Source organism: Hyperolius riggenbachi, chromosome 4, assembly GCF_040937935.1.
Source record: "Hyperolius riggenbachi isolate aHypRig1 chromosome 4, aHypRig1.pri, whole genome shotgun sequence".
NCBI classification, from domain to species: domain Eukaryota; kingdom Metazoa; phylum Chordata; class Amphibia; order Anura; family Hyperoliidae; genus Hyperolius; species Hyperolius riggenbachi.
In genome coordinates, this window is record NC_090649.1 from 407,483,762 (window position 1) to 407,510,571 (window position 26,810).

General features: G+C 41.9%; 1 protein-coding gene across 2 annotated transcripts in view; it reads right to left on the bottom strand.

The window, feature by feature from the left end:
* Positions 1 to 26,810, bottom strand: part of MEIS1 (Meis homeobox 1) — a 224,730-nt gene that overhangs the window by 16,942 nt on the left and 180,978 nt on the right. For both annotated transcript variants that reach the window (XM_068232322.1, XM_068232323.1), the window contains exon 9: positions 23,102 to 23,178. In XM_068232322.1, the coding sequence (XP_068088423.1) occupies positions 23,102 to 23,178 (77 nt within the window). The remainder of the gene's footprint in view (positions 1 to 23,101; positions 23,179 to 26,810) is intronic.

Below are 26,810 nucleotides of genomic sequence, written 5' to 3' on the forward strand. Positions count from 1 at the left end.
TTTGCATGGGGAATCTGATGGGAAACGCATAAGTGGAAATCCAGCCTTACTCTGCTGAATAATGTGATTCTGAGGTTGTAAACTGACACCCTCTACACTATAATTATCCCAAACCTGAAGTGCAGATCTCATTTAACAAGCACTGAGTATGAGAGTTTGGACTAGTACCAACAGAACAAATATCACATACCTTTCATAGCTGACAACGGCCTCATTTTAGGATATTGTAAACACAGGCATAGGTATGCTATGGCTTGTTTCGCATGGGAGGCTGAACTGCACACTCGTCTGGCAGTTCAGCCTCCTGTCTGGCAGCCATGAGTGGTTGTGACCCCACAAGTTTCATTGTTTGACATACGGTGGTGTTGGTCAGCAGCAGGAAATGCAACATGTTGCATCTGAGCATGGCCACATCCAGATGCTACTCCGTGAGGGGGGGGGGGGCTCTCCCCCGCCCATGCCGAGCGCTAGAAGGTGGCTTACAAATGGAAAATTCACCACCTTCAGCCTCCTGTGTGAAAGAGCCTTAAAGAGAAACCGTAACCAAGAATTGACCTTCATCCCAATCAGTAGCTGATACCCCCTTTCCCACGAGAAATATTTTCCTTTTCACAAACAGATCATCAGGGGGCTCTGTATGGCTGATATTGTGGTGAAACACCTCCCACAGGAAACTGTGAGGACCATGGTCCTGGCATTTTCCTGTCTGTGAACCTTGTTGCATTGTGGGAAATAGCTGTTTACAGCTCTTTCCAACTGCCAAAAAAGCAAGCAGCAGCTACTGCCAGTGACATCACCTGCCAGCAGTAAAAATGTCACCATGTGATAATTGTCAGAATGTAAATCGTGTTAGTCATTAGTAAAAGCAAGATGTTTTGAATCAGGATGATACTATTTATTGGCTAACTTAGAGGTAAATAAAAAGTAAGCTTTTGGCTAATATGCCTTCTTCAGAATTTGTTCCTGTATATTAGCAAGATGTTAAAACACGCAGCTTACAATATATACACTGGACATTCAGAGGAGAATGAGTTCTCCTCTGAATGTCCAGTTTATATATGCTGTTTTGTTTTAACACCTGCTGCTAATACACAGGGACAAAGTCTGAAGAAGGCTTATTAGCCAAAAGCTTACTTTTTATTTACCCCTAAGTTAGCCAGTAAATAGCATCATCCTGATGCAAAACTTCTTGCTTTTAAATGTATAAGCAAAGAAAGGAATAATGTTTTGATTAATAAGGTCTAATTAGCTAATGTGTTAAAAGCTAATTAGAAATATTTAAAAACACTGTAATGAACATTTAAGATAAAATACATCTAAAAAGGCACAACGTTTTTAAAAGGATTGAGTGTTCTCAACATTTGCATTGTAAGAGATAAAATTGCTGCTACAAATGTACCATGTTTTATAAGACACTGACGGTTTTTAACATTCTATCTATTAAAGAACTTTTTTTCCAGTAGAGTAACACTGTGTAAATTACTCTCTAATGTTAATTAGTTAATGTGCAGAGCACTTTCAAACAAGTATCATTTGCCTTAAAATTTCTTTAAAACTGCTACCACAGCTTTCCCTTAATTAAATGTCATTACATAAAAATGTTTTAGCTTTTATTGCATTGAAACAACTAATTATCTTTACGATCATCATACTTTATCCTCATGCAGTGCCTCGATTATATGCAATAGTGAATTTGCCAGAGTGGTACAGTCATCGAAAACACTACATATTTACAGCTCAACATTTAATAGATGGAAATTATAAGTATACTTGGGTTTAGGAAAATATATTTCATTGAGATTGAAACTTGTTAGATTATGGTTTAAATAAAAGGAAGCTATTAAACTGGATACGTAAAATCAAACTGAACATTTCTGTACTAGGCAAGCATGAATTTGTTGTGTGATGTTTGGTGCAAATTCTGTTCTCTTCTGTGTCCCAAATACTTTGATTAGTGACTTAATGAGTGATATGGAGGCTGCCATATTTGTTTCCTTTTAAACAATACCAGTTGCCTGACATCCCTGCTGGTCTCTTTGGATGCTGTAGTGTATGTATCAGACCAGAAATAAACATGCAGCTAATCTAGTCAGTTCTGACAATATTGTCAGAACGACTCAGACCTTTGAGACCTCCACATATTTAGGAGGCCCAGAGTCCCCCCAGATATCTACAGAGCTAACATGGTGTAGAGGGTGACTGAGGCCTGAAGCCACTCTGATCCCCATTAGTGATGGCTCTACTGGTTGCACTTCAGTAATGACTATTGTAACACTGAGCTAGGAAAAATAGTGCACAAACATCTAAAGTTCTAATCAAACATGTAAATTGCCAGTTCCTTCTTGCCAACTTCTGGATATAATGGTCATCAGTGACATTGCAAAAGTCGATGCAGAGGCTGTGACTGCACCAGGGTCCCTGGACCAGAGGAGTTCACATGCGGGCCTCCACCAGCTGCTTCATTGGGTCTTTATTGGTGCTATACTGGTAATGATCCCCTCTAGATGTGCTTTGAATAGTAGCAATCATTAACAAATGATTTATTTTCTTCTTACACTTCTCACAAAGTGGTTGTCCTTAGAGGGACAGTTTTGGTCATCTTTATCTTTATCACGTGATTATTACATATGCAATGCTGGACGGGGAGGTAAAAAGCCATCACAGGCGGCTTAGTTCTACTGGGCATGTGCAGACCCTACTTGTGCATGCCCAGTCTGGATGCACTCATCCATTGCTGGTAATGTGGCCAAAAGCTGAAACGTGGTCCCTGTGCTGGAACAATGAGATTTACAAGGATACAGGATGTTTCTGGACCATCCAGATGCTTCCAACTACTGGGGTAAGTATCTAACATCTCTCTGCTTCAGGTTGTTTTAAAAACTCAGCTATCATCATGCTTTGCACTATAAAACTAGGAGACTCAACACCATTGTAATGAATTCAATAGCCACTAATTACTGTCGTCAAAACCACGAAAGTTTCGATCCATTAACGGTTGAGACCCTGGGGAAACCTTTATGGTATTACAAATTATTTTGAACTTTAGAGACCAAGAAAACTGTTGACAACACAAGTGCTAACAACGAAACAGTGCTGACAACAAAAAGTACATTTCGTGTTTTATGTTATGTTTCTGCATTTTATTATTATGGTGAGTATTTCTATAGAAATATGCCACTGCTTACAATAAAAACAACTGGGACACATAGGCAGTCCACTGAAGACTAATGACCACAATTAGCCCATTAAGAGCTTCAATAGAGTTATCTTGTTTGAGATAAGTGCACTACTTTTGATTTCAGTGGGCAGAACTCGTGATGCTGTAAATTCTTGGAATGCACTGATCTCTTTCTCTAGCAGAAAATATAGAAACTGAATGCAGAAGTCCTCTGTTATTGTCTCACACTGCCCCCTAGTGACAAGTGGCCATAAATACGCATTACAGCAGTACTAATTAGAAGCAAAGGAAATGTAACAAAATAGAAATAAAAATATGCTAAGATAAATTGGCCTGGAACACTTGCAAGCCTCTAAATAAATTGGCTGCTAAAGGGTTAATAACCTCCATTTTCCAAGTTTGTAATACTTGTTAAATCGAAGGTCAACTCTGGCTGCCTGAATTAGCCTTTGTCTTTCCCTTGGTTTGCTGAATTTAGAACCCCAAACGGCATAACATTATTCATGATAAAAAAAAGAGAGAAAAGGCAGGAGAGAGAGAGAGAGAGAGGGAGAGGATGTATGCATGCTTCAATAACCGCCTACTTCAGAAACATAATATTGGAATTTACTCAAATCACAGCAAGACCATCAATCATACGAATCAGTAGATTTTCCTTCAAGCCCAGCTCTCCTCCTCAGGCAGTAATGAAAAATTTGTACCATGTAGCAAAAAAACAGAGCACTGTGTCAAAGCTTTTCCAGTGTAAGAGTATGATGAAACACTCAGGGTAAAGATGATCAATTAGCTGACAAATGAAATGATGCGGAGACAATGTCGAGGACACATATAGCTATGTGTTTGTGTGTGCAGGCTTTTCTCTTTAAGCTCAGCATGCCACACGGAATGTTTAGATAGCTCTATGTTTGACAACAACATGCAGCATAAATACAAGAAAATGTCACCATTTGCATATATTTTTTTAAATATTTTTTAAAATCAGCCAGTGTCAGTGTCTTAAAGAGGCATATTTGCTCTTAACTTCAGGCAGACATTATAAAGAGCAACTGCAGGCAATGCATCAATTCGGTGAAGTTTCAAGGCAGCCCTGAGAGCATGGCTGCTGTTTATAAGAATTCCGTTAGGCTCTGTTTACATTTTACTCCCATAATCTCTTGCAACCACATTAGGTTAAGCTGTGAATCCATTGAAAAGCTCAGTTAACTGGAATCATTCTGGCGTAAGTAGAAACGGTCGATGAGATGCAAATAATTCTGCATGATTGGGGGATATGTTTGAGGAAGCCTGCAAGGTATATGGTGACTATTCCTCATTCGGATTCCGCGGAAATGCAATTTCTGAAAATTCCGATCAGAAATTGCATTTCCGGATTCGGAATGCAGAAATCGGTAATGCAAGTGCCGATAGGCGGAAATCGCGGAAATTTCCACCGGAAATCGCGGAAATTTCCACCGGAAATCGCGGAAATTTTGCCCGACTTTAACATCGATTTTCTCAAAAACTATAAGGTCTTTTTGAAAACTTATTTTTGCATCTTGTTCACAAGATTCTGTTTAATAAACCCTGAAAATTTGGTGTTTCTAGGACTTACGGGGTTTTTCTATTAACCGCTAAAGTCGGCGGATTTTTACTGTAATGTAAAATGCAGAAAATGGGCAGATGCAGATTTTACATTACAGTAAAAATCCGCCGATTTTAGCGGTTAGTGGCAAAGCCCCCTTAAGTCCTAGAAACACCACATTTTCAGGGTTTATTAAACAGAATCTTGTGAACAAGATGCAAAAAAAAGTTTTCAAAAAGACCTTATAGTGTTTGAGAAAATCGATGTTAAAGTCAGGCGGAATTCCCACGATTTCCGGCGGACATTCCGCATTGGAATGTGGAAATTAGTAGCGGAAAGCAGAATCGGTAATTGGCAATGGCGGAATGCGGATTTACCGCGGAATCGGAAATTGGCATTTCCGCCCATCCCTACTTTTTAAAGTTTTATTTTAATATAAACTGTATGCAAATTTGTGCAGCTTGAACATAGACCAGTCACATGCAGCAGGTGTTACATAAAATTACATAAACTACTACTTATTTGCATCTATATGACCATTCCTACTAGTGATTAGGGGACATCTCACAGGAGACCTGGGTTTAAATCTCTGCTCTTCCTGTTCAGTAAGCCAGCCCCATTCAGTAAAGAGTCCTTGGGCTAGACTCCCTAACACTACTACTGCCTACTGAGCACACCCTAGTGGTAGCAGCTCAAGCACTTTGAGACCGCCAAGAGAAAAGTGCAATATAAATGTTATTTGTCTTGTCCATGGTTGATTAGGGATTAGGGATTGTGGGCTACTCTGAGAGCAAGCTCATGAGAGTAATGATCTTTAGTGAAATTATTATTATCAATAGATGAACCCCATACAATGAGCAATTTTTATAATCTATTAGAAAATAATTTGAGAAATACATTGGATAAAACTAAATATTATTTGAAAAATCAGCACCCAATTAATTTCTGTTGTCTTGTTGTTGATGATAAGCTGTATTTGCTGGAAAAAAATTGATTTGAAACGGTGTTTTTTTTTTAAATTAATGACACACTGTGGTGGTGGTTCCATCCTGTTCCAAACAGATTTATACTGAAATTAAGTGAAAGTAGACAACAATTGTGACTCCCAGATTCCTTTCTGATCAGTAAGGTATCGACCTCTAACTGATTTCACAGCCACTGCATTGTGTATCATCATCACAAAGTGTACCACCATCACACAGTGTATCACCCAGTGCTGGGCCGAAATTACGCATGAGCGTAATTACGCATCGTAATTCAATGCAAAATTACGCGTAAGCGTAACTTATGATCTTACGCGTAATTATTTATGCGTAAGCCATAAAGCGGTATCGTAATTACACTGTCTACCATAATTGCTAGGTATGCGTAATTCTACGATGACTTACTCGTAATTTTACGCGTAATTACTAACGTACAACTCCCCTTTTCTAAGAGTAGCCAATCAGTCAACATCCTAAGCAACCAATAGTATCTTCTCCCGCCCTTCAGTATATAAGCGTACGTTTTAGCGCATACGAATGATGTGTACGCAATAGCTGTCACATTGACGGCTATTGCGTACACATCGTCCGTATGCGTCAAAAAGTACGCATTAATGGGTATTACGGCACAATTGTAATTTTTTAGTGAACAAAACCAAATCATACTTTTTATTATATACGCTATTGTATAGACAAGGCAAGCAAAGTCTATCAGGCCATTGTCACCACTGTATAGCCACACGCCTTATAAAATATTAGTGGAACCATTAAATGACCCAGATTTGACTTTTAAGTGTTGCACTGTCTCTATCGCTGAATGAGATGTGTAAACCCTTTAGTGATACATAGAGCCACGGATCATTTTTACACACATATACACACACACTCATGCTGCACTCTGTACAATGTATGCCTGTACAATGTATGCTTTCAAATGCACGTCCTCTGCACATGCCTCTGGCTCTCCTTCATTTTTAAGAAGAGAAAACTGTTTTATCCAACAAGGAGGCAACATTTGCCCCATTTTCAGTATCTCAGACTGGCTTTTTGAGGTCTAGAGCATGCAGTTTTGTTTTATGGAGGCATGGCCCGGGGGCTGTAATGTGATGTAAGGGAGAAGAGGTCTCTAAGGGCATAGCTCGCAGTTTGCCGCTGCACGCATTCTGCACTGCTTAATTACTCTGCACCATTCTTGGCCACTGTTGACTCAAAATAGGTGTGGATCAGGTCTGTGCAAGCAACGAAATACCAGAAAGTCAAACTTTGTGTAAACACACTCACAGAGATTTAACAAGAACAGACCAACACCTGACTTGTACGGAAGGTCTCAACTTGGCTTATTCCTGTGGAGTTTCTTAAAATATTTGTTTCAGTGATTTTTATGGATGTCAACTTGCTTTTCTCTGCCTGACCTCTAGAGGTATTGTTTCTGTAATTGCTGTAGGAAACACAAACATTGGAGCTTTAATAAGCATTGTTTAGCATTAGAGTAGTTCTACAGTGGGCCTCCTGTCCTCATGCCTATGGCAGCACTGACCTCACATCTTGCCTAAAGCTGGGTACACACTTTAGATTAATGTAGAACAGCAGGGATCGGGACATGATTCCTTGGGCAACAGTTCGGTGCCAAGGTTGTACAGACACATTGCTGGGCTGCAGGCTAGTGACGAGTTCTGTCATTATGGAGGGAGGCGGAGGGCTGATGTGCATGATGGAGGCGGAGCATGAGAGAGAACTGTAGCATCAGGCTGCTATTGGGCATGATGGATATCTTGCTGATGCATCAAGGAAACCGTACACACTGGATTATCGCCCAAGGCAAGAAGAACCTTAAAGTAGACCTGAACTCAGAGAATCCTCTCTGCTCTAAAAGACACACAATAACATAATAACCTTTAAAAGTAAAAAAAAAATTGTTACTGCTATTACAAATCCTAAAATCAATCTGCACTGTTTCTACTTCCTGGTTAATGGAAGCAGACATATTGTTAACCTCCTGTGCTTTCAAATGAGCTTATCTGCCATCTCTGCCATGGCAGTCATGTGACACAGGGAAGAGATCAAATTACAACTTGTGATTAGAGAGTTTAGCCAGTTTAATTCCCCCTCATTTGTGTCTAAATACATACAGGGTGCATTTCTCTCTGTGTACCTTCTGTCCAGTGCAAGAGTTGTATGTGAATCCGTGGTCCTGATTTGACCATCTATTCAAACAAAATTAGTGATGACCTGATCCACTTGCCCCAACTGCATTGATCCATATGCTATATGCACACTTGTCATGATTTATTAAGCAAGCTGTATGAAAAGAAGTGGTAAAGGTCCTTTTCACAAATCCTTGAATTGTGGGTGTGGTTTAGCGGCACATCTTTGTTTGAAACAGTGTACAGCCAGATATAATCAGAAACACTGTGTGGAAAACTTAGTTGACAAGACTAAAGGTGGCCAGTAATGATCCAATCTTTTTCAACAGATCTTACCATTTCTACGTAATATAAGTGAACTGCCTAAAGCAGTGATCTGCAAACTTGGCTCTCCAGCTGTTAAGGAACTACAAGTCCCACAATGCATTTGCCTTTATGAATCATGACTGTGGCTGTCAGACTCCTGCAGTGCATTATGGGACTTGTAGTTCCTTAACAGCTGGAGAGCCAAGTTTGCAGATCACTGGCCTTAAGCTGGGTCTACACGGAGCGATGTGTCTTATCAATCGAGCCGCTGATGCGGCTTGATTGATAAGATCCGAAAGGTCCGATCTCGCCGTTTCCCACGAGCGGAGAATGGCAGGGAATCGAGCGGAAGATAAGTGGCGCCGGCAAGGACGAGGAGGGATCGAATCCGACGCACGCGCGGGCAAGCAGGGACGCGGTGGGTACCCGTGGAGATGCGGCAGAGTCGATCCGGCGGCTAATCGAGCCGTCGGATCGTTCCGTGTAGATTAGGCTTAAAGAGACTCCGTAACAAAAATTGCATCCTGTTTTTTATCATCCTACAAGTTCCAAAAGCTATTCTAATGTGTTCTGGCTTACTGCAGCACGTTCTACTATCACCATCTCTGTAATAAATCAACTTATCTCTCTCTTGTCAGACTTGTCAGGCCTGTGTCTGGAAGGCTGCCAAGTTCTTCAGTGTTGTGGTTCTGTGATGCATCTCCCCCCCTCCAGGCCCCTCTCTGCACACTGCCTGTGTATTATTTAGATTAGGGCAGCTTCTCTCTTCTCTCTTATCTTTTACAAGCTGGATAAATCCTCCTCTGAGCTGGCTGGGCTTTCACATACTGAGGAATTACATACAGGCAGAGCTGTCTGCACTCTGCAGGAAGAAACAGCCTGACACTTCAGTGGAAGATAGCTGCAGGGGGAAAGAAACACACAAATGATCTCTTGAGATTCAAAAGGAAGGGTGTATACAGCCTGCTTGTGTATGGATGTATTTTCTATGTGTGGACATACTGTACATCAACCTTCTTCCTGTTTTGGTGGCCATTTTGTTTGTTTATAAACAAACTTTTTAAAACTGTTTTAACCACTTTTAATGCGGCGAGGAGCGGCGAAATTGTGACAGAGGGTAATAGGAGATGTCCCCTAACGCACTGGTATGTTTACTTTTGTGCGATTTTAACAATACAGATTCTCTTTAAAGTATCCATTCAATATATTCACTCAATTTACCCTTATACTACATAGATTTGGTAAAATTGGATGAAAAAGATTGGATCATTAGTGGCCACCTTCAAGTACACTTGCAATCACTAATGCTGCTCATCAGGGCTCAGGGCTCAATCCTTTCAGCCACAGTTTATGGTCGTGTTCTATACAAGCACGTTACCAACCTGCCATAAATCTGTTGCTATGGGGGAAGGCTGAAGAGTGGGGCATGATAGAGTGGCCTTCCAGAGACAGAGGTACAGAGGAAGTCATGAAAACAATGTGTTTGGCTGCCCCACATTAGAGGTTGCTAGGGATCGAGTGATCTTTAGGCGATCTTCAGGGGATATCGGGTGGCTGCTGTACAAACACTAGATGCATGCATGATTCTTACCCGAGGTGGTCTTTATTGGCCGCCTCGGTCAAGTTTAATCTAGTATGTGTACTTTTAGCCTTTCTTAGCATTGTAACAAACAAGTAATGACCTAAACAGACGTTTTCTTTTCTGTCTGTATTTTTTTTGTTTTTGTTTCTAGAGAACAGGAGGTTTAGTATTCAAACATACTGAGATGTATAATATAATAGATCGGCATGCGTCATCAAGCAATCGTGCCAAAATGAGGCAACAGGCTGTTTGTGAATGCTATGATGTCATTCAAAAAAATAACCTCATCTGTCATTGGCTTTGCAGCTAATGAAATGACCCATTTGTTGGAGGGGAAGCCTACCCCTGTGCTAACAAATACACTAAATGGAAAAATCCCTTCAGGGCCCAGAAAGATTACGCTGCAATATTTAATGAAAATATGTCAAGAAAAACTCAAGAACAATGATTAAGGCAATATTGACTGTACCTTTCCTCTATTATAACTCATTATTAAAAAAAAAAAGGATTTCACGTTTCACCCTGCTGCTGCAACAAGAGCAAAAAGTACAGCTGGTTACTTAGGGGCTGATTCTCAAAACTTTTCTCATCAATTATTCGACAGAAAGCCATAATTATCAAAAAAAAAAAGTTTATTTGGAACAGCTTATTTAAAGTGTACCAGAGAGAAATAATATTAAAAGATTTATAGATACCTGGGGCTTCCTCCAGCCCCATCTGCACGGATCGCTCCCACACCGCCGTCCTCGGTCTTCTCCATCTTCTGTACCGGGTCATGTAACTTCGGCCAGTCGAAGCCAATCTACCAGCTTCTATAAATCGTTTAATATTATTTCTCTCTGGTTTTCTTTAAAGTGATTTTGTTGCCTGTAAAGTGCTTAAAAGTTATTTTATAGATAAGGGCCCATATGCAATTGTGAAATGCTGAAAATTTTGTTTAAATAGAATATGAATGTGCGATTAGAGAACACAAGGGCCTCCAGGAGCAGCTCACCATAGCGTGTAAAACATCACTTTTAATAATCTTCAGTAAAAAATTCCATGCAGCTTAAAAATTCAAAATACAAACAAGAATAAACTTAACCGGCACATGATGACACCTAGAGGTGCAGAGGATAGCCAAAATAGAATATGAAAATTATCTCCTAGGAGATAACTCAGGTGAAAAAAATAATTGCATATAGGCCAAGGTGAGAAAGTGATATGCAGACATAATTCATGAGATAGGTTTTGTGAAATAACCCGTATGAGCAGTTCTTGGGAATACTAATCCAGCCACCTGGTCCCCACTCCCAGCCCTCTTTTTTCCTTATCATGAAGGCCATTGTCTCTAGGCATTGTTTTCATTGTTTGGAAAATCCAATACTTTCCTTTTCCAAGATGGCCACCTTGTATAGTAATAAATTCCATTTCCAATCATACATTCCATTTCCAATCATGAAGGCCATTGTCTATAGGCATTGTTTTCATTGTGTGGAAAATCCAATAGTTCCCTTTTCCAAGATGGCCACCTTGAACAGTAATAAATTCTATTCTGATGGAGTAATGGAGGAAATGACATCAGGATTGGCTTCAGACAGAGGCAGTAAAGATGGAAAATGTCTGGAGCAGTTTTCTCATTATTTTTTGTATAAAATTCATTGAAATCAAAATGTGGACAATACAGTACATATGTTATGTAAGTAGAACAAGTGTTTACTTATATATTCGTGTTTTTTTCCTGGCATAGTACAGCTAGCCCTGCTGCTTTAAATCAATTCTAACAATGCTAAAGAAGAATCGAACATATACAGTTATTTTTGACGCGATCAGGAGCAAGTCCCAACTAAAAAAAATGACTATGTTCATTCTTGAGATCGATTTTAGTCTGATTATTTGTTGTGACAGGTGTAATGTGGTTGACGTTACATAAGGATTGTTTCAAGGTCATTTCTCTTTTTAATTTGACATATATATGAAAAGCTGGTTTTATACAGCTTTAACATATTTTTTGTTAATTAATATGTGTTCAATCAAAGATTGTTTTATTTGAGATTTTATCAATACTGGAAAAAAAAAAGGTATAAAAGTGGCTTAAAAAGAAGAATTGTTTAACTTGACAGTTGCAGGCAAGCTCTGGGTTCTGGCCTGGGAGTTATTTGTTCAGCTTTCCGAATAATACATTGGCTAACTGGCAACCCTCCAAGTCTAACTGCAGCAATATGCAAGCTAAACATTTTTGACTGATTACAATTAATACTTTCTTTCCTATGAGTAACTATATGGCGTTTTATATAGTGATCAGTGCTGATTGATGTAATTTGGGTACCTTGAAAGTGCACTCAGTGTAATACTGTAATTAAAGCATTGACACGGTTTATTATAAATAATAGCTGGCTGAAAAAAATGCTTTCCAGAAAAAAAGAAAAAGGTTCATTCCAGTTAGTCAAATGAAGAATCTTTTTAAACTTACAGTGAGGACAATAGATTCCCATAGGAAGTTCCATGTCTGAGTCTGGCACTTGTCTTGCATGTAAATGACATGCAGAGTAATTTCATTTTTAGAGGCACTTAACTGGGAAGTAAACTATTAAAATATATATATTATAGATGAAAAACCTCCCTCTGACTCCAAAAAAGATAAATTATGCTCGTGATTCTGCCTCCTTTGATTAAAATTGGATTTATTTATTTTATTTGTTTTTTTTTAGTGTGTTGTTATATTGAGGAATAACGGCTTGCTGTCTCTAGAACTGTATCTTAATATTATAATTGAAAGGGGCTACATCAATGAAAGAGGCTGATAATATTGGTTTCACTTAAAGTGGGATAAACCTCGTCTCTGACATAGCATTCAATAAAAATTTGCTTTTTTATTACCCATACAGTTACCATATTTTCTTTTGTGCACAAGTAATATTGTCTGTTTGCAAATTACAAGTTCCCAAAGTACAGTTTATCTGCCCTGAAAGCTGCCATTGTATTTTCTTGCATAGCTGCTGTATTTATATATTAAAATCTATCTAGAGATCACTTCTTAGCACTCTGCTTCTACAGCAGACAGAGCTCATTTTCAGCACAGCTAGGAATGTAGCAAACAAAGCAATGTAAACAAAAGATAATGTTATCACAGGCCAGAATCTGCCCACTAAAGCAAGGAGCTTTCCATTGAAGAACAAAGTTTTTTTGTTTTTTGTTTTTTTTTGGGGAGGGGAGGGGGGAGTAGATTTTATGCTGTAAATAATCTTGTAGAGCAGATACTACTTTAAAGAGAACCCGAGGTGTGTTTAAAGAATGTTATCTGCATACAGAGGCTGGATCTGCCTATACAGCCCAGCCTCTGTTGCTATCCCAAACCCTGCTAAGGTCCCCCTGCACTCTGCAATCCCTCATAAATCACAGCCGTGTTGTGAGGCTGTGTTTACATCTGTAGTGTCAGTCTCAGCTGCTCCCCCGCCTCCTGCATAGCTCCGGTCCCTGCCCCTGTCCCTTCCCTCCAATCAGCAGGGAGGGAAGGGATGCAGGCGGGGACTGGAGTTCTGCAGGAGGCGGGGAGAGCAGCAGACTGACACTATAGAGATAAACACAGCCAGCTCTGACAAGCTGTTTGTCAGCAGCATGGCTGTGATTCATGAGGGATTGCAGAGTGCAGGGGGACCTTAGGGGGTTTTGGGATAGCAACAGAGGCTGGGCTGTATAGGCAGATCCAGCCTCTGTATGCAGATAATATTCTTCAAACCCACCTCGGGTTCTCTTTAAAGGGTACCTTCCACTTTAGAAAAAGAAACTGTGTAAATATTCACACACCAAAAAAAGGGGAGCGTTAGTAAGGTCATTATAACCCTATTTACATAACCTTTGCATATGGGCCAGGGAGTATCCAATCTAGTGAAAACCCCACACATAATCCTAAATGGAAAAATAATAAATGTATTTAACGATCACTGAAATTATGCTCAACCAAGGGGCCCAAAATGGCACAAGTAGCATACACAAAATAAATAATGAATCATCAGTTGGAGCTACAGTGAACCAATGTGTAATTCAAAATGTAAACAGCTGGGCACATGTAATTATGATCAGATATAACCCACTAATAGTGTCAAATTTTCTAAAAGTATCCATGAACAGATAAGGACTTACCACTAAAGCTAGATACTTCTCAATTTATGGAGGTTGCATTGGCTCACTGTCGGCCCTTCTCCCCCTCCATAGCAACTGAATGCCCCAATAGCCTGCACGCTAGCAACTCATCTGTACTGTCCCCAACCTTCCTATGAGACATCAAATCCTGAACCTTCCCGAGTGACAGTCCTAGCTTAACAATCCAGAAAGACACAATGGGACCCCAATATCTGAAAAATGTAAATGGAGGCAACATTTACAAAGGTGACACAAGGTGTATAAAGGTGCGTACACACCTCGGATTTGCGCAAATGACCCATCGTTTGGCTGTCCAAATGATCGGTCATTTGGACGTCAAATCGGGCGTGTGTACAGTCTGTCGTTGCGGATTTGAGCGATCCGCTTGGATTTGCTGACCCTCTGCCTGCCTCTAATACTTTTACCTATAGACCCTGAACAAGGATGTAGATCACATGTGTGACTGGAGTTTAACTGGATTTGCCACATGCTGTGTTTCAGATACTACCGATGCATGAAAGATCAGTTGGACATCGGGCAACTAGTATTTAGAAGAAATAAATAAATCAGCCTCCATATCCCTCTCATTTCCGGTGTCCATTAAAGTGAAAATCGTCTGAGGTTTTATACTCACCTGGGGCTTCCTCCAGCTCCCGTGAGGTCACATGGTCCTTTGCCGTCTCCCTCGGCCGCTCCTGTCCCTCGCTGGATGGCCTGGTACTCCATCCCACTTGCGCTTTGTCATGCAGGTGCAATGAAGAATGACTAGGCCATCCAGAAGGGGGCAGGAGCGGCCTGGGGATACGGCGAGGGACCGAGCAACATCAAGGGGGCTTGAGGAAGTCCTAGGTGAGTATAAAACCTGAGATGACTTTGGTCTCAGGTGCACTAATAGGTAATGCAGACATTTGTCTTTGGGAAATGTCTTCTTATTTCCTGTTATTGTGCCTCTTGGGCTGAAAGTGAGGTAAAATATTCCCAACAGGGCAGACAGCAACACAAGATGCAAGAAAAACAATGCACTTGCTCTCAAAATTTTTACAACATAAATGTCCTTAATTTCCACTAAATCCCACTATATCTGATTGGTTCCTGGGGAATACAGCGCCTTATAATACTTTGATGTATACTATTGAGTCTTTTAATCTTAAAGTGGATCCGAGATTAAAAACTAACTATAACAAGTAACTTGTTTATATATCTTATCTAAAGTTTAGATAGTTTACACAGCAAACCTAGCTGCAAACAGCTTTAATAGAATATGATTATTTCTTCCTGTGATACAATGACAGCAGCCATGTTGTTTGTAAACATTACACAGAGGCAGGCTTATCTGCATCTTGAGCAAAAAAACCTAATTCCCCCTCCTCCTCCCTCCTCCCCTCTGCCTCTGAAATCTCTGGCTAGTAATACCTCCCCCTCCTCCTGCCCAGACTGAGCTCCCATGAGCCCTTGCTACTGTCTGAAAGTGCCTTGGCTCTCTGAAAACCTGTGGGTGTGGCTTGTTTAGTTAATAGGGAATTAGAGTATTAAAACAAAAACAAAAAAGTATTTGGCTTGAGGAATGCCCTATAAACAATGGGAAAGGAACACAATTATGCAATGAGTAAAAGTTCATCTTGGATCCACTTTAAGGATGAAGGACGAATAACACACCAGCTATGTCATATTTATGGGAACATGGAAAGGGGTTAAAGTCACATTAAGGAATCTCGTCACTTTTGCCACAGAAATCATACCGAGAGATGCAACATTCAAAGTCATTGTTAAAGACCATCCTGCTAGTTGTGAGTTTATCTTTTTATACACATTTCATGTATTCCCACATGCTGTGTTGCTGCCAATAATTTATGACTGATCTGCACCCAGGCTGCCCTTCAGCATTTTATTTAATCTCTGCAACAGTGATTTACAGTAGCGTGTCATTAATAATACAAAAATGTACATGTGTGTTAACAAGTTAGGCTGAGCCATTGACTGAATAGCAAAAATTTGGAAAAAATCCTTGACTGCATAGATGAAAAGCACGATAAATCACAAAGTCATTTGTTTACTCTTCCCTGGAGCGAATAATATTGTCCAAGGTATTTGTTTTGAAATGTATTAAAATCTCAGAGTGTCGGGCACATTCTAAAGACAAATGTGCATGAAATAAACATAAATGTGCGCCTCTGTGTAGCTGAAAGCATGGGGCAAATGAACCAAAGTGTAGGTGTCCACATGGAGGCTGACGCTTCTCAAGGCTTAAAACCCATTTACACACATTTTATTAAACAAAATTTCCCATAACACAACTCTGTGAACTCCACCTTCCAAAGCTTCCCTATACTGACCTTAGATGGTAAACAGGTTTGGGATTGAATGTCCAAGCAATCTGCCTGGACAGTCATGGAGATAAGGCACTGAAGGTTACTCCAGATGCAAATGGCACTGTCCTCTGAATCTGGTATTCTGGGGGCTTGGGGCACCCGGGTAGTTTGAGCACCAACATGATTGGCTATAAGTGGAACTTTCAGCACCTGAGCTGCATTATGTTATCACCAAATCACTCAGAATAAGTACCTACCCACTCAAGAAAGTTGTGCCACTGGATCCATGTGTGGGCGTAGGTGCTCTGTTCACTTGAATAATGAGCCAAAACTAGAACTAGAACAACCTAGCAACAGCCACACCAAAACAACCTCAGTGCTGGAAGAAGGCATTGAGGTCATATACTGTATCATTCAAGTAATCTCAGGACTGTTTTTTTTTGTGCTGGGTGGTATTGGCACAGACATCAGGGTGCTGAAAAATGTCAGCATTAGAACTCCTCATTAGGTGAGACTTTTGGGGCTCACTTCAATTTGGGGTTGAGGAGAGATAAGGTATGGATTTCAAGGTTAGGAAGAGGAAAAACATTGGGGAGGAGGATTATAGTGTTATTCTACAGGGTATTACTTAGGATATGGAGGAGGTTGGTTTTTTTCAACATTGCTTTAAGTGGTGGGGAAAGAGACTCTGAAGTGAGTTAAAAATTCACTTTTTAGCTTATAATCAACATGGGCATGCTTGCCCCAGCTAAAACGCCGGTATCCCGCGGCTGAACGAGGGGTCTTTACCCCCCAAATCCCCCCCTGCAAAATCCACGACCAACTTGGTCGTAGATTTTGCTGCTCATGGAGGCAGAGCTAATGGCTGTAGCCCTGCCTCCATGCGCGTCTATCAGCGGCGGATCTCCGCCTCTCCCCCGCCCCTCTCAGTGAAGGAAGACTGAGAGGGGCGGGCGGAGGCGGAGATATGCGCTGATAGACGCGCATGGAGGCAGGGCTGCGGCCATTAGCCCTGCCTCAACAGGAAGCGATCCCCGCACAGCACGGAGGGGATTTGGGGGGTAAAGACAGCCGCGGGATAGCGGCATTTTAGCTGGGGCATGCCCATGTTTTTTATCAGCTAAAAAGCGAGTCTTTAACTTGCTTCAGACTCTCTTTATTGTTAAAGGTTAGAGAGGTAATAGCATAGCATGTTTTTGTTGTTGTTATTTTCCCTTTTTTTTTTTTTTATTGGAGGCGGGGGGGGGGGGGGGGGGGAGAGTTTGTTGGAACATGGTGGGGGGATTACTAGTTTATATTAGAGGAGGAATAAGCCTGGTATTGGTGAAGGGGAGAAGGGGCAATTGTTGACTTGGCCTTCCTAAGCCTGGTACATTCGTCCAATCCTACCACTTCCATGGAGTAGGAGAACCTACCTGCACAGTTCAAAGTATTCAAAATCTGTTGGCCCTCAATCTACGAGGAAGAGGTAAAATTGACCAAACAAAATTAGATGTGTGTATGCACTTCTACTTCCAAATGTTTTAAAGGACACCTGAAGTGAGAGGAATATAGAGGCTGTCCTACTTATTGCAAACTGTATGGATGTCCTGCTGATCCCGTCTCTAATACTTTTAGCCATAGCCCCTAAACAAGCATGCAGGTCAGATGTGTGACTGGATTTGTTGCATGCTTTTTCAGGTCTGTGATTCAGACACTAATGCAGAAACATTAGCAGGACAGCCAGGCAACTAGTATTGTTTAAAAGGAAATAAATATGTCAGCTTCTACATTCCTCTCACTTCAGGTGTCCTTTAAAGAGAACCTGTGCTGAAAAAAAAGGGCCCCTGGGGGGTGCTTAAAACCTCTGGATCTGATTGAGGCCTCCCTTGTCCTCCTTCGCCCCACAATGGTCTCTCTAGGCCGCTCCGAACGGTGGCCATGTCAATATTTACGTTCCCCAGCACCAGCGCAGGTGCAGTAGCGGCTCTCTGCTCGGATCAGGTGGAACTAGCCAATCCCAGTCGGGTCTGCTGTACTGCGCAGGCGCAAGTTGAATTCGCAGTACAGCAGACCTGACTGGGATCAGCTAGTTCCACCTGATCTGAGAGCCGCTACTGCACCTGTGCTGTAGCCGGGGAAGGTAAATATTGCTACTGTGCCTGCACCACAGCCTGACAATTTGTCGGCTGTGCCTTCGGAGGGGTCTAGAGAGATCATTGGGGGACTAAGGAGGATGGGAGAAGCCTCAAACGGATCCAGAGGCTTCCCCCTCCCGAGGTAAGTACCCACCAGGGGCCCTTTTTTCAATACAGGTTCTTTTTAAGTTCCTACTACAAGCCTGATTTACGCTCAGGCCCAGATTTACCTCACAGGAGCCTATAGGCACAGATGTCCTGTCACCCTAGACTTCCCCCTCCATGAACCTACAAACACCCCCCGAAATGCACCGCAAATTTGTTGCCTGGCCCAACTGTCACTTCTCCCTTAGTTCCCTTGCCTGTCATAGGTAGCTACAGGTGTCTCTTAGTATTATGTAGCCAGAGCTATTCCCGGTATTAAATAGCTAGTGCTGTCCCCAAGTATTAGGTAGCTAAAGGCGCCCCCAACTGGTCAGTGGAATGCTGAGACCCAGTTGATTAACCTCTCATTTACACTCTATGGACTCTGCATAGAGAAGGTGGAAGGAGGCACTAGCGAAGGTGAGTGAGCCGCATTTCCATCATCAGGCGCCTGTAGGCACCTGCCTACAGTGCCTTATGGTAAATCCGGCCCTGTTTACGCTTAAAACTGCTGCATGGAAACTCAGCATAAGACAAGACACCAAAATACTATTAATAATAATAATAATAATAACAACAACACTTCTAACAGAATACGTCAGACTATTTTGCATAGATATTTTTAAGTAAATGATATGAGGTGGAATAAATAACATAGCAATCAACCAATGAGCAGTAACAATCCATTTTAACATAAAGGCGAAATAAAGGCGTGGAAAATATCAAAATACTGAATATTTACTGCTGTCCATACAGTTTTTCCCATTTATTTTGTGAGATTTAAATGTGTATTTTAAAGCGTAAAATCTGCTAGGAAATAGTGAAAAAAAAATGAAACTGCTCACAGACACATATTTGCATTCACAGAACATTCTGTATTTGCCAACCAGCCGTTTATTAGGGCAGCAGAAAATTGATCTCCCAAGGCAATTCAGGTCACAGGGATTGATAACCTTTATGGGCTCTGGTTGTGAGTCAGCCTGCTGCTCTCAGATAATGCACTTTGGTTATTAATCCCATAATGGCAACTATAACATAAGTAGCTGCTTATCACTGCAGTGTTACATTGGAGATTACACAGAATTAGACTGACACACAACTGACACTTCCCGTAATGAAGTGAGAGCATCCAATAGAATTCCACCGGCGGATCTGTAATAACGTGTGCGTTCCGTCACCATCAAACAATGAAGGCATGCCTTCCAAGTTAGGCTGCTGCATGTAACTAAAGAACTGTTGGACAGACGGTGATCTTAAGCAAACATTGTAGCGTAGTCGCCATCCTGCTGATACCCACATGACAGGCTGGAAATCCACATGACATGCTGAGAATCGAGTGTGTAATGTGCAGACTGGTTTACTTATCCTGTTACTTATTGCTAGAATCCTGCTTTATGCTTGTTGTCATTGCTCACATGCTTTTCAGAGGCTGATAGGAAAATATGATATGCAACATATTATGCTAACACTGGAGGGGAGCGCAGCCAAATGTCATCGTTTATTACAATGCCAAGAAAAAATACACCCCAGGGCACACCTATAAAAACAGGGCACATCCAGCACGTACCCATGCCTGGAGTCACTGCTAACATTCCATGCTATTTTCTAGGAAAAACTAGGGTTAGGTATTTTGGGGGATTTTTATAGTTTCTGGGTCGCCATCTATGTATCCACAGGAAAACTCTCCAGGAATGACAAAGACAGCAACAAATGGAATATATTTTTTATAGAGTGACTCTTGGGAAGAGATAACCTCTCTGGCGGTAACCCCGAGTCAGGCTCAGGGCGGGAGCCCGCAGCTCAGAGGGGTAACCTTGAGCCTGACTCATGGTAGCTGCTGGGAGGTCTAAGCAGAGCCAGGGCCGGCACTACCATAGAGGCAAAGGGGGTAATTGCCCAGGGCTCCCCCAGGTGTCTCCCCCCCAACTTAACTGTGCTCACTAGGGCCAGGGGGGGGGGGGGGTCAGTCAGCAGCTGGCTCAGGGGCCCTGGGTGGAATTCTGGCTGCAACAATGGGCCCCTAATGCTGCTTTTTGGTCAAAGGGTGCCTGTTAAGGGGGCCCCTTAGTTAATTTTGCCCAGGGGCTCCACTGTTACTAGAACCGGCCCTGAGCAGAGCCTTATGTGCAGCAGGCGTCTCCCCCGGGATCCAGACGCTGGCAGCCATTCTCCTTCCTGTCCTCGGAGGCTCTGCATCCCTCTGGTGAGATCACCAATTGTTGTCATGACAACAGATGGCAATCTCACTACAGGGTTACAGTGCCACCCGGAGGACGGGAAGAGAAGTGCAGCGCTGGATCCCAGGGAGGTAAGTGCTGGGCTGTTGAAGATTTCTCTAGCGGCATGATTTTTTCCTGGTTTTAGGGTCTGACAGCATGCAAAAAATTGCACTGCTTTTAGACCCTAAAATCCGGAAATAATCATACCGCCGGGGAGGTTAAAGTACACCAGACACGAGAGGGATATCCAGGCTGTCCTGCTGCTCTAGTGTCTGAATCACACACCTGAAACAAGCGTGTGGCTAATCCAATCAGACTTCAGTCAGAGCGCCTAATCTGCATGCTTGTTCAGGGTCTATGGCTAAGGGTGTGCACACACATCCAATTTTGATTGGCCAACAATTGGGCAATTTTCCCACTTCTAACAGATTTTGAAAACAATGACAAATTATGTAGGTTAGCTTTCATACTAAAGCATGGTACACACTTTCAATTATGATTGGCCAATCACTGACCAAGTTTACCATATCACCTCAGTTCAGGTGTGCTTTAAGGGTGGAACAGCTAGTTGGCGCGCTGACATATTTATCTCAGCGTATACGGCTAGGTGGGGATTTTTTCCCTGCAAATCCTGGGTTTCTGTCATAGTGTGTTCACGTTTGGGATTGCAATTCCCATACGCAATTGTTTGCGTTCGTTCCTTGCTTTTTTAGATGTGGCGGAATACATTGTAATTGTGAAAGTGTGCGTTGTGTGGAGAACAGCAGAAACCTGTGCGCTAATGACATACATTTCCTTAGCGGGGCCATTGATTTCAATGGCTAGTGTAGTCATGCGCAAAACACGCATGATTTTTCCTGCCTTAAATTTACAATCAGGGCCGGATTTCTAGAAAGGGCTGATGCCTTGGGCAGCTGCAACTCAAGGGGGAACTTGTGCATGAAATAGGGGTTGCTACATATGAAAGAGAAGGCTGCAAATGGGAAGCTACACATGAAAATGGAAGGTGATTTCCAAGGGAGTAGTACATGAAAGAGAGGGGTTTAAGTTCATATATGCCACACATGGGAGAAAGGGCTGCACAGGGAAGAGTGGCCCCAACAGACTTGGCTCAGGGGTGGAAAAAGTATAAATCCTGCCTTGCTTACAATGTCAGTGATGAGAAAGGGTTCAAGAAGTCAAACTCTTGGGGGTCAAATGAATGCCTTCAGTTGGTGCATAAAGTACAAGCACCAGACATGTCAAGTTCTGCTGTGAACCCTGCATGTGCTTGAAAAAAGTTCAAGGCAGTAAATGCAATTTTTCGGATGATTTTCCAGACGACCGACGAGTGAAGAGCGGTTGTTTCTTCGATCTCGTGATGTGGGTACAGGTGCACAAACACTCAAACGTCGTTTAGTGCTGTGCAGCGATAACTACCCTCTTGTTCGCACCCATCGTGTGCCGTTGAGTGATGTTGCGTATACCCGCTGACCGGAAGACAGATCTGGGAGAACTCTTGGTCATGGAGATGTTGCTGGATCCATCTTCCTTCCGTCGCGAGGTGAGTATTGAGCTTAAAGCGGACCTGAAAATTGCTAAATAAAGAGATTCACTTACCTGGTTTCTCCCAGCCCCCTGCAGCTGTCCTGTCCCGCGACGGTACTAAAGATCCTCCAGTACTCTGTCGCGGGTTCATTTCTTTACTGCCGACTTACAAGACGGCGGCCACTGTGCCTGCGGGGCCCTGGCCGCGCAGCTTCTCATTCGCACTCCCATGGCCGGGAGCGTCCTGCGCAAGTGCAGTACAAGAAAATCTCTACTGCGCCTGCGCAGGACACTCCTGACCACAGAAGCGCTAGCGAGGACGCTCGCGGCCAGGGCTGCGAAGGCACAGTGCACGGAAACCAGTGAAAGAGAAAGTGAGCCGTAGCAGGGGACCGGAGGCTCGTTCCAGGTATACGCGGGCACAGAACAGCTGCGGGGGGCTGGCAGAGGCCCCAGGTAAGTGAAACTCTTTTTTTTTGTTTTTTTAGCAATCTTCAGGTTCCCTTTAAAAAAAAAGCTGGCATCTGCAACCTACAGAAGCATGATCCTGAATGCCAAAGAGTTTCAAACTTTTTTTCCCCTTTCACAGAGTATGTCCAAAATAATATCAAAAACAAATGTAGGTAAAGAGCATTTTTTTTTCACTTTGGGTGTTTATTGCTGAACGTTATCTTTTTCCTAGAGTGCTCCTTTAAGAAGTCGCAGAACACAGTTACATTGGTGCAGCAGTATTAGAATCCACATCACTGGAAACATTCTCTAGGCGGTATTACTTTTGCATCAGTAAACTACGAGGGAAAGTAGGCAATTACAGGGCGTGCCAGAGTAACACAAATGATTAGCTGCAGGTTGCCAGAGGCTGGAGCACTGATTGTACATAAACACTCAAAAAACAGTCAAATTACTCACCAATTGTTCACTTGAAGTATGGTGAGACCTGTGTCTTGTGCCAACTGTTTTTTCTGTTCTTCTGAAGGGTAGGGGTGCTGCAAGATAATAAAGAGAGAGATTTTCAACCCTTGATTAGAGACCCCTTTTGTTGGCGAATAAAAATGCCAGCATGCAGTCAACAATTAAGAGCAAAAAAAAAGAGAATGGTTGAGGTGTGTCTTTCTTTTATTAGTTGTATACTACATCATCTAGTTATTAGGCCATGCAGACATACCAATTATAAGAATTAGCCAAGCGGAGAAATGGCTATTAGGAAACCTGCCTGTTGGTTGATATTTAGTTTTATCTTCAACTGGCACACAGTAGGAGGGAGCAAAAAAAAAATCAAGCAAGTATCATGCCAACAGGCAATTGTATAAGCTGTTGCTCACAGTAGCTCTAAAATTAATTTACAGTTTTCCAAATAAGGTATAGAAAGAAAAAAAAAGTCCCTTTTGGAGCCGCGACCCGGATCCTCCACACTGACTCATCAATGAAAATGCTGGGATTTTGAACAGGCGCCAATTTAAGGTCATTTAACGGTGTATTTTCCTTGACATTACCATAACTGTCTAAGTCTAATCACGAGACAAGAGGCCAAATGCTCTTATTCAAAAGGCTTTTTTTTAATTAATGTTATGGTTAATTGAGGTTTAAGATTTCCTATGAGAACCTAAACGTTCTTCGCTCGGCAGAATTACATCACGCTAAACGACTTATTAAAAGATGATAATTAGCCATTTTAAAGGAGCATGTTCAATACTCGTGGAGATCAGAGCCGTTTCCTGCGAGGAGCTTGTGAGGAATTTTAACAAATGGATTTCGGTACTTGAAGGCATGACCAGAGAGCGCACTTGGATGAACCGCATCAGATAATTGGAGTACAAGACAACTTTGTACGGAGTGCAACTCCAAAGCGGCAATACTTCTCTTTACCTCAGAAAAGTGTATGAATGTGAAAATTAAAGTAACACCAGGAAAACTTGTTATACAACAAGATATCTGTGCTTTAGACTGGGTTCCCACAAAAACAGGACCATACTCTCTATTTGGATGGACGTGCTGTCAACACTGACAGGGTCCATTGCTGGGTTTGCAGTATGTGTTTCATCAAATTTATGGCAATGCAATCCGTCATCCAGAAAAATGCATGCAGTCCGATTTTTCTGCAATGGACCACAGCAAACTCAAGTGCAGAGGTGTAACTGTGGGGGAGTAGACCCTGCAACAACAGGGGGATCCAGGGTTGTGGGGGCCTCTAACGATCTACTGTCCCTCTTTTTGAAACAGGTGTCTGTTCTCCAGATTGTGTGGAGTTGTGACCAGTCTTGCTATGATGGTCATACATTTTTTACTTGAGCCCTGGCAGTTGAGCCTTAGGCTGTGGGGTTCAACAAGTGGGGAGACGGTTAGTGGTGTGAGATTGGCAAGAGCCCCATCAAAGTTTAGCCAGGGGGCCCCATAGTTTTTAGTTACACACCTGATAAGGCATAACCGGCCACCCGAACCATCAAAATGCAGAGCAACAGACACAGACTGAACTGGACGTTATTCAGTTTCAAGAAAACTAGACTGGTCAGTGTTAGGCCCCTTGTATGCTGCGTGCATCACCAGTGGCCATAACAATGCACAGCACTTGTGCTGCCCTCTACTGCAATGCAGATCCCATCCACTAATCATGAATGGGAGCGTACTGTGTTTTTCACAAAATTGCATGCAACCATGCATTGTCTCACCATGCTGAATTGCAACACATGGTTGGAAACATTAGACAGTGTAGTCATTGTACTTCTGATGTCCTTGTGTGCGCGTTGCTGCAAACACGACCAGTAACACACAGGTGGAGAAGCCACTGAATGATAAAAACTATTTACTACCATAATGTTATCAGAAGTGTACTCCAGCATATTTTGGACATTTCTACATGATAACTCCTATAATGTTTATGCACCATGACTGAGCCACAAAAAAAAGCATCAACGTAGTATATTAACTTTGATGTGCAGTCAGTGGTGTAACTACAATTCATGGGACCCTCCCAGTGAAACTTTAACTTTGATGGACCCTCCAATGTTTACACCCCATTGCCTCCCCTTGGTGCATTTCGTGGCCGTGGGACTCATTATGCAGAGGTCATAAAACAATCACGATCTTCACAACGATAACGTGTAGCCACAAAAACACCTGAAGTATAGTACCCTGTATCAGACAAAGGGAAGTCTAGTAGTTGGAGGCCCCCCGAAACCCTGCTTCCTCAGTTGCAATTGCAGGAGCTGCTCCCCTATGGTTATGCCCCATGTGCATTTTTTACTGAACATAACTTTGAATTACTTATTTTTATTATATGTTTCTGTGTATCACTGCAACAGGTTTACTATAGTGTATACCTGAAGTGGCATGTGATGTGACTTGATGTGATAAGCAGGGGTACAAAAAGTATGAATCCTGAAAAGGACTTTAAAAGGATCATATTATTCCTACTTAGAACTTGTCTGTGTTATTTTTATGTTTCTTGTGTTCTTTCTATGTCTTTTTTATGTCAAGGGTTAGTAAAGCAGTGCTTTATTTGTGCAATGTAAAACCAGGGCAGCTCTCTGGAACAGAAGCCACAACACTTTATTTGGCTGGATAAAAACTCCAGGATAATGTTGAAAATGTAATTATTTCTTTGTATGAGAGCTGAATAAACCAGATTCTGTCACACTGACATGGCTGCTGATTATACTTCAGAGTTAGAAAAAAAAACTAATAGGAGACTCCTGGAAAGTTCTAATTACTTTTAATACTATACATACAATGAATTATTAATTATTTTCCGTTCAGGTTTGCATTAAGTGGCAAATTAGCTATAGCTATAGCAGTGGCTTGATAGTGTACTTGCTAAGGGTCCTGGCTCTGACACAGAAGACCAGGGTTTGAATTTCAGCTCTTCCTGTTCAGTAAGCAAGCACCTATTCAGTGAGGAGGCAAGACTCCCTAACACTGCTACTGCCTATAGAGCGTGCCCTAGTGGCTGCAGTTCTGGCGCTTTGAGTCTGTCGGGAGAAAAGCCCGATATAAAAGTTCTGTGTCTTGTTTATATCTCATGGTCAAGTGTGAGTGCCACTCAGGATGTAAGAAGTTACAACCGGTTGGATAAAAGCATTGCGGCTATTACTCTCTTCAACTATATATCCTTCTCAGAGACTAAGTCCCGATCCAATTCCCGCTTTCTCCTAGGTGATATTTTCACATCTTATCAATAAAATGCTTTTTAAGCCACCAACAAGCAAGAACATACTCAGAATAACTTCAACAGTACTTTTTCTCCTACTTTTTGGTACTTTTCCTATTGCAGAGTGCTGCAAAGTTATCTTAAACAGAAGAGGAAAATTATCTCCTAGGAGAAAACTTAGGAGAAAAAGTTAATTGGATCGGGCCCATAATATATGTGTAACTAAAACAAGATGTGAAAGATAGGAAAACTACTGTACAGAAAATGTATGAAAGCATTGTTAGTAGTTGAAAGGACCATGCCCAGGAACATCTGATGGGAAAATGCCGAAAGGAAATGAGAAATAAGAAATTGTGTCTGGAAGTACTTTCAACTGAACCTATACCCTTTCCACCAGCACCCACTAGACAATAGTCCATTTATTTTGCTTCTCTTAGTTTTTAAAGAAAAAAATAAAATAAAATAAAATAACAG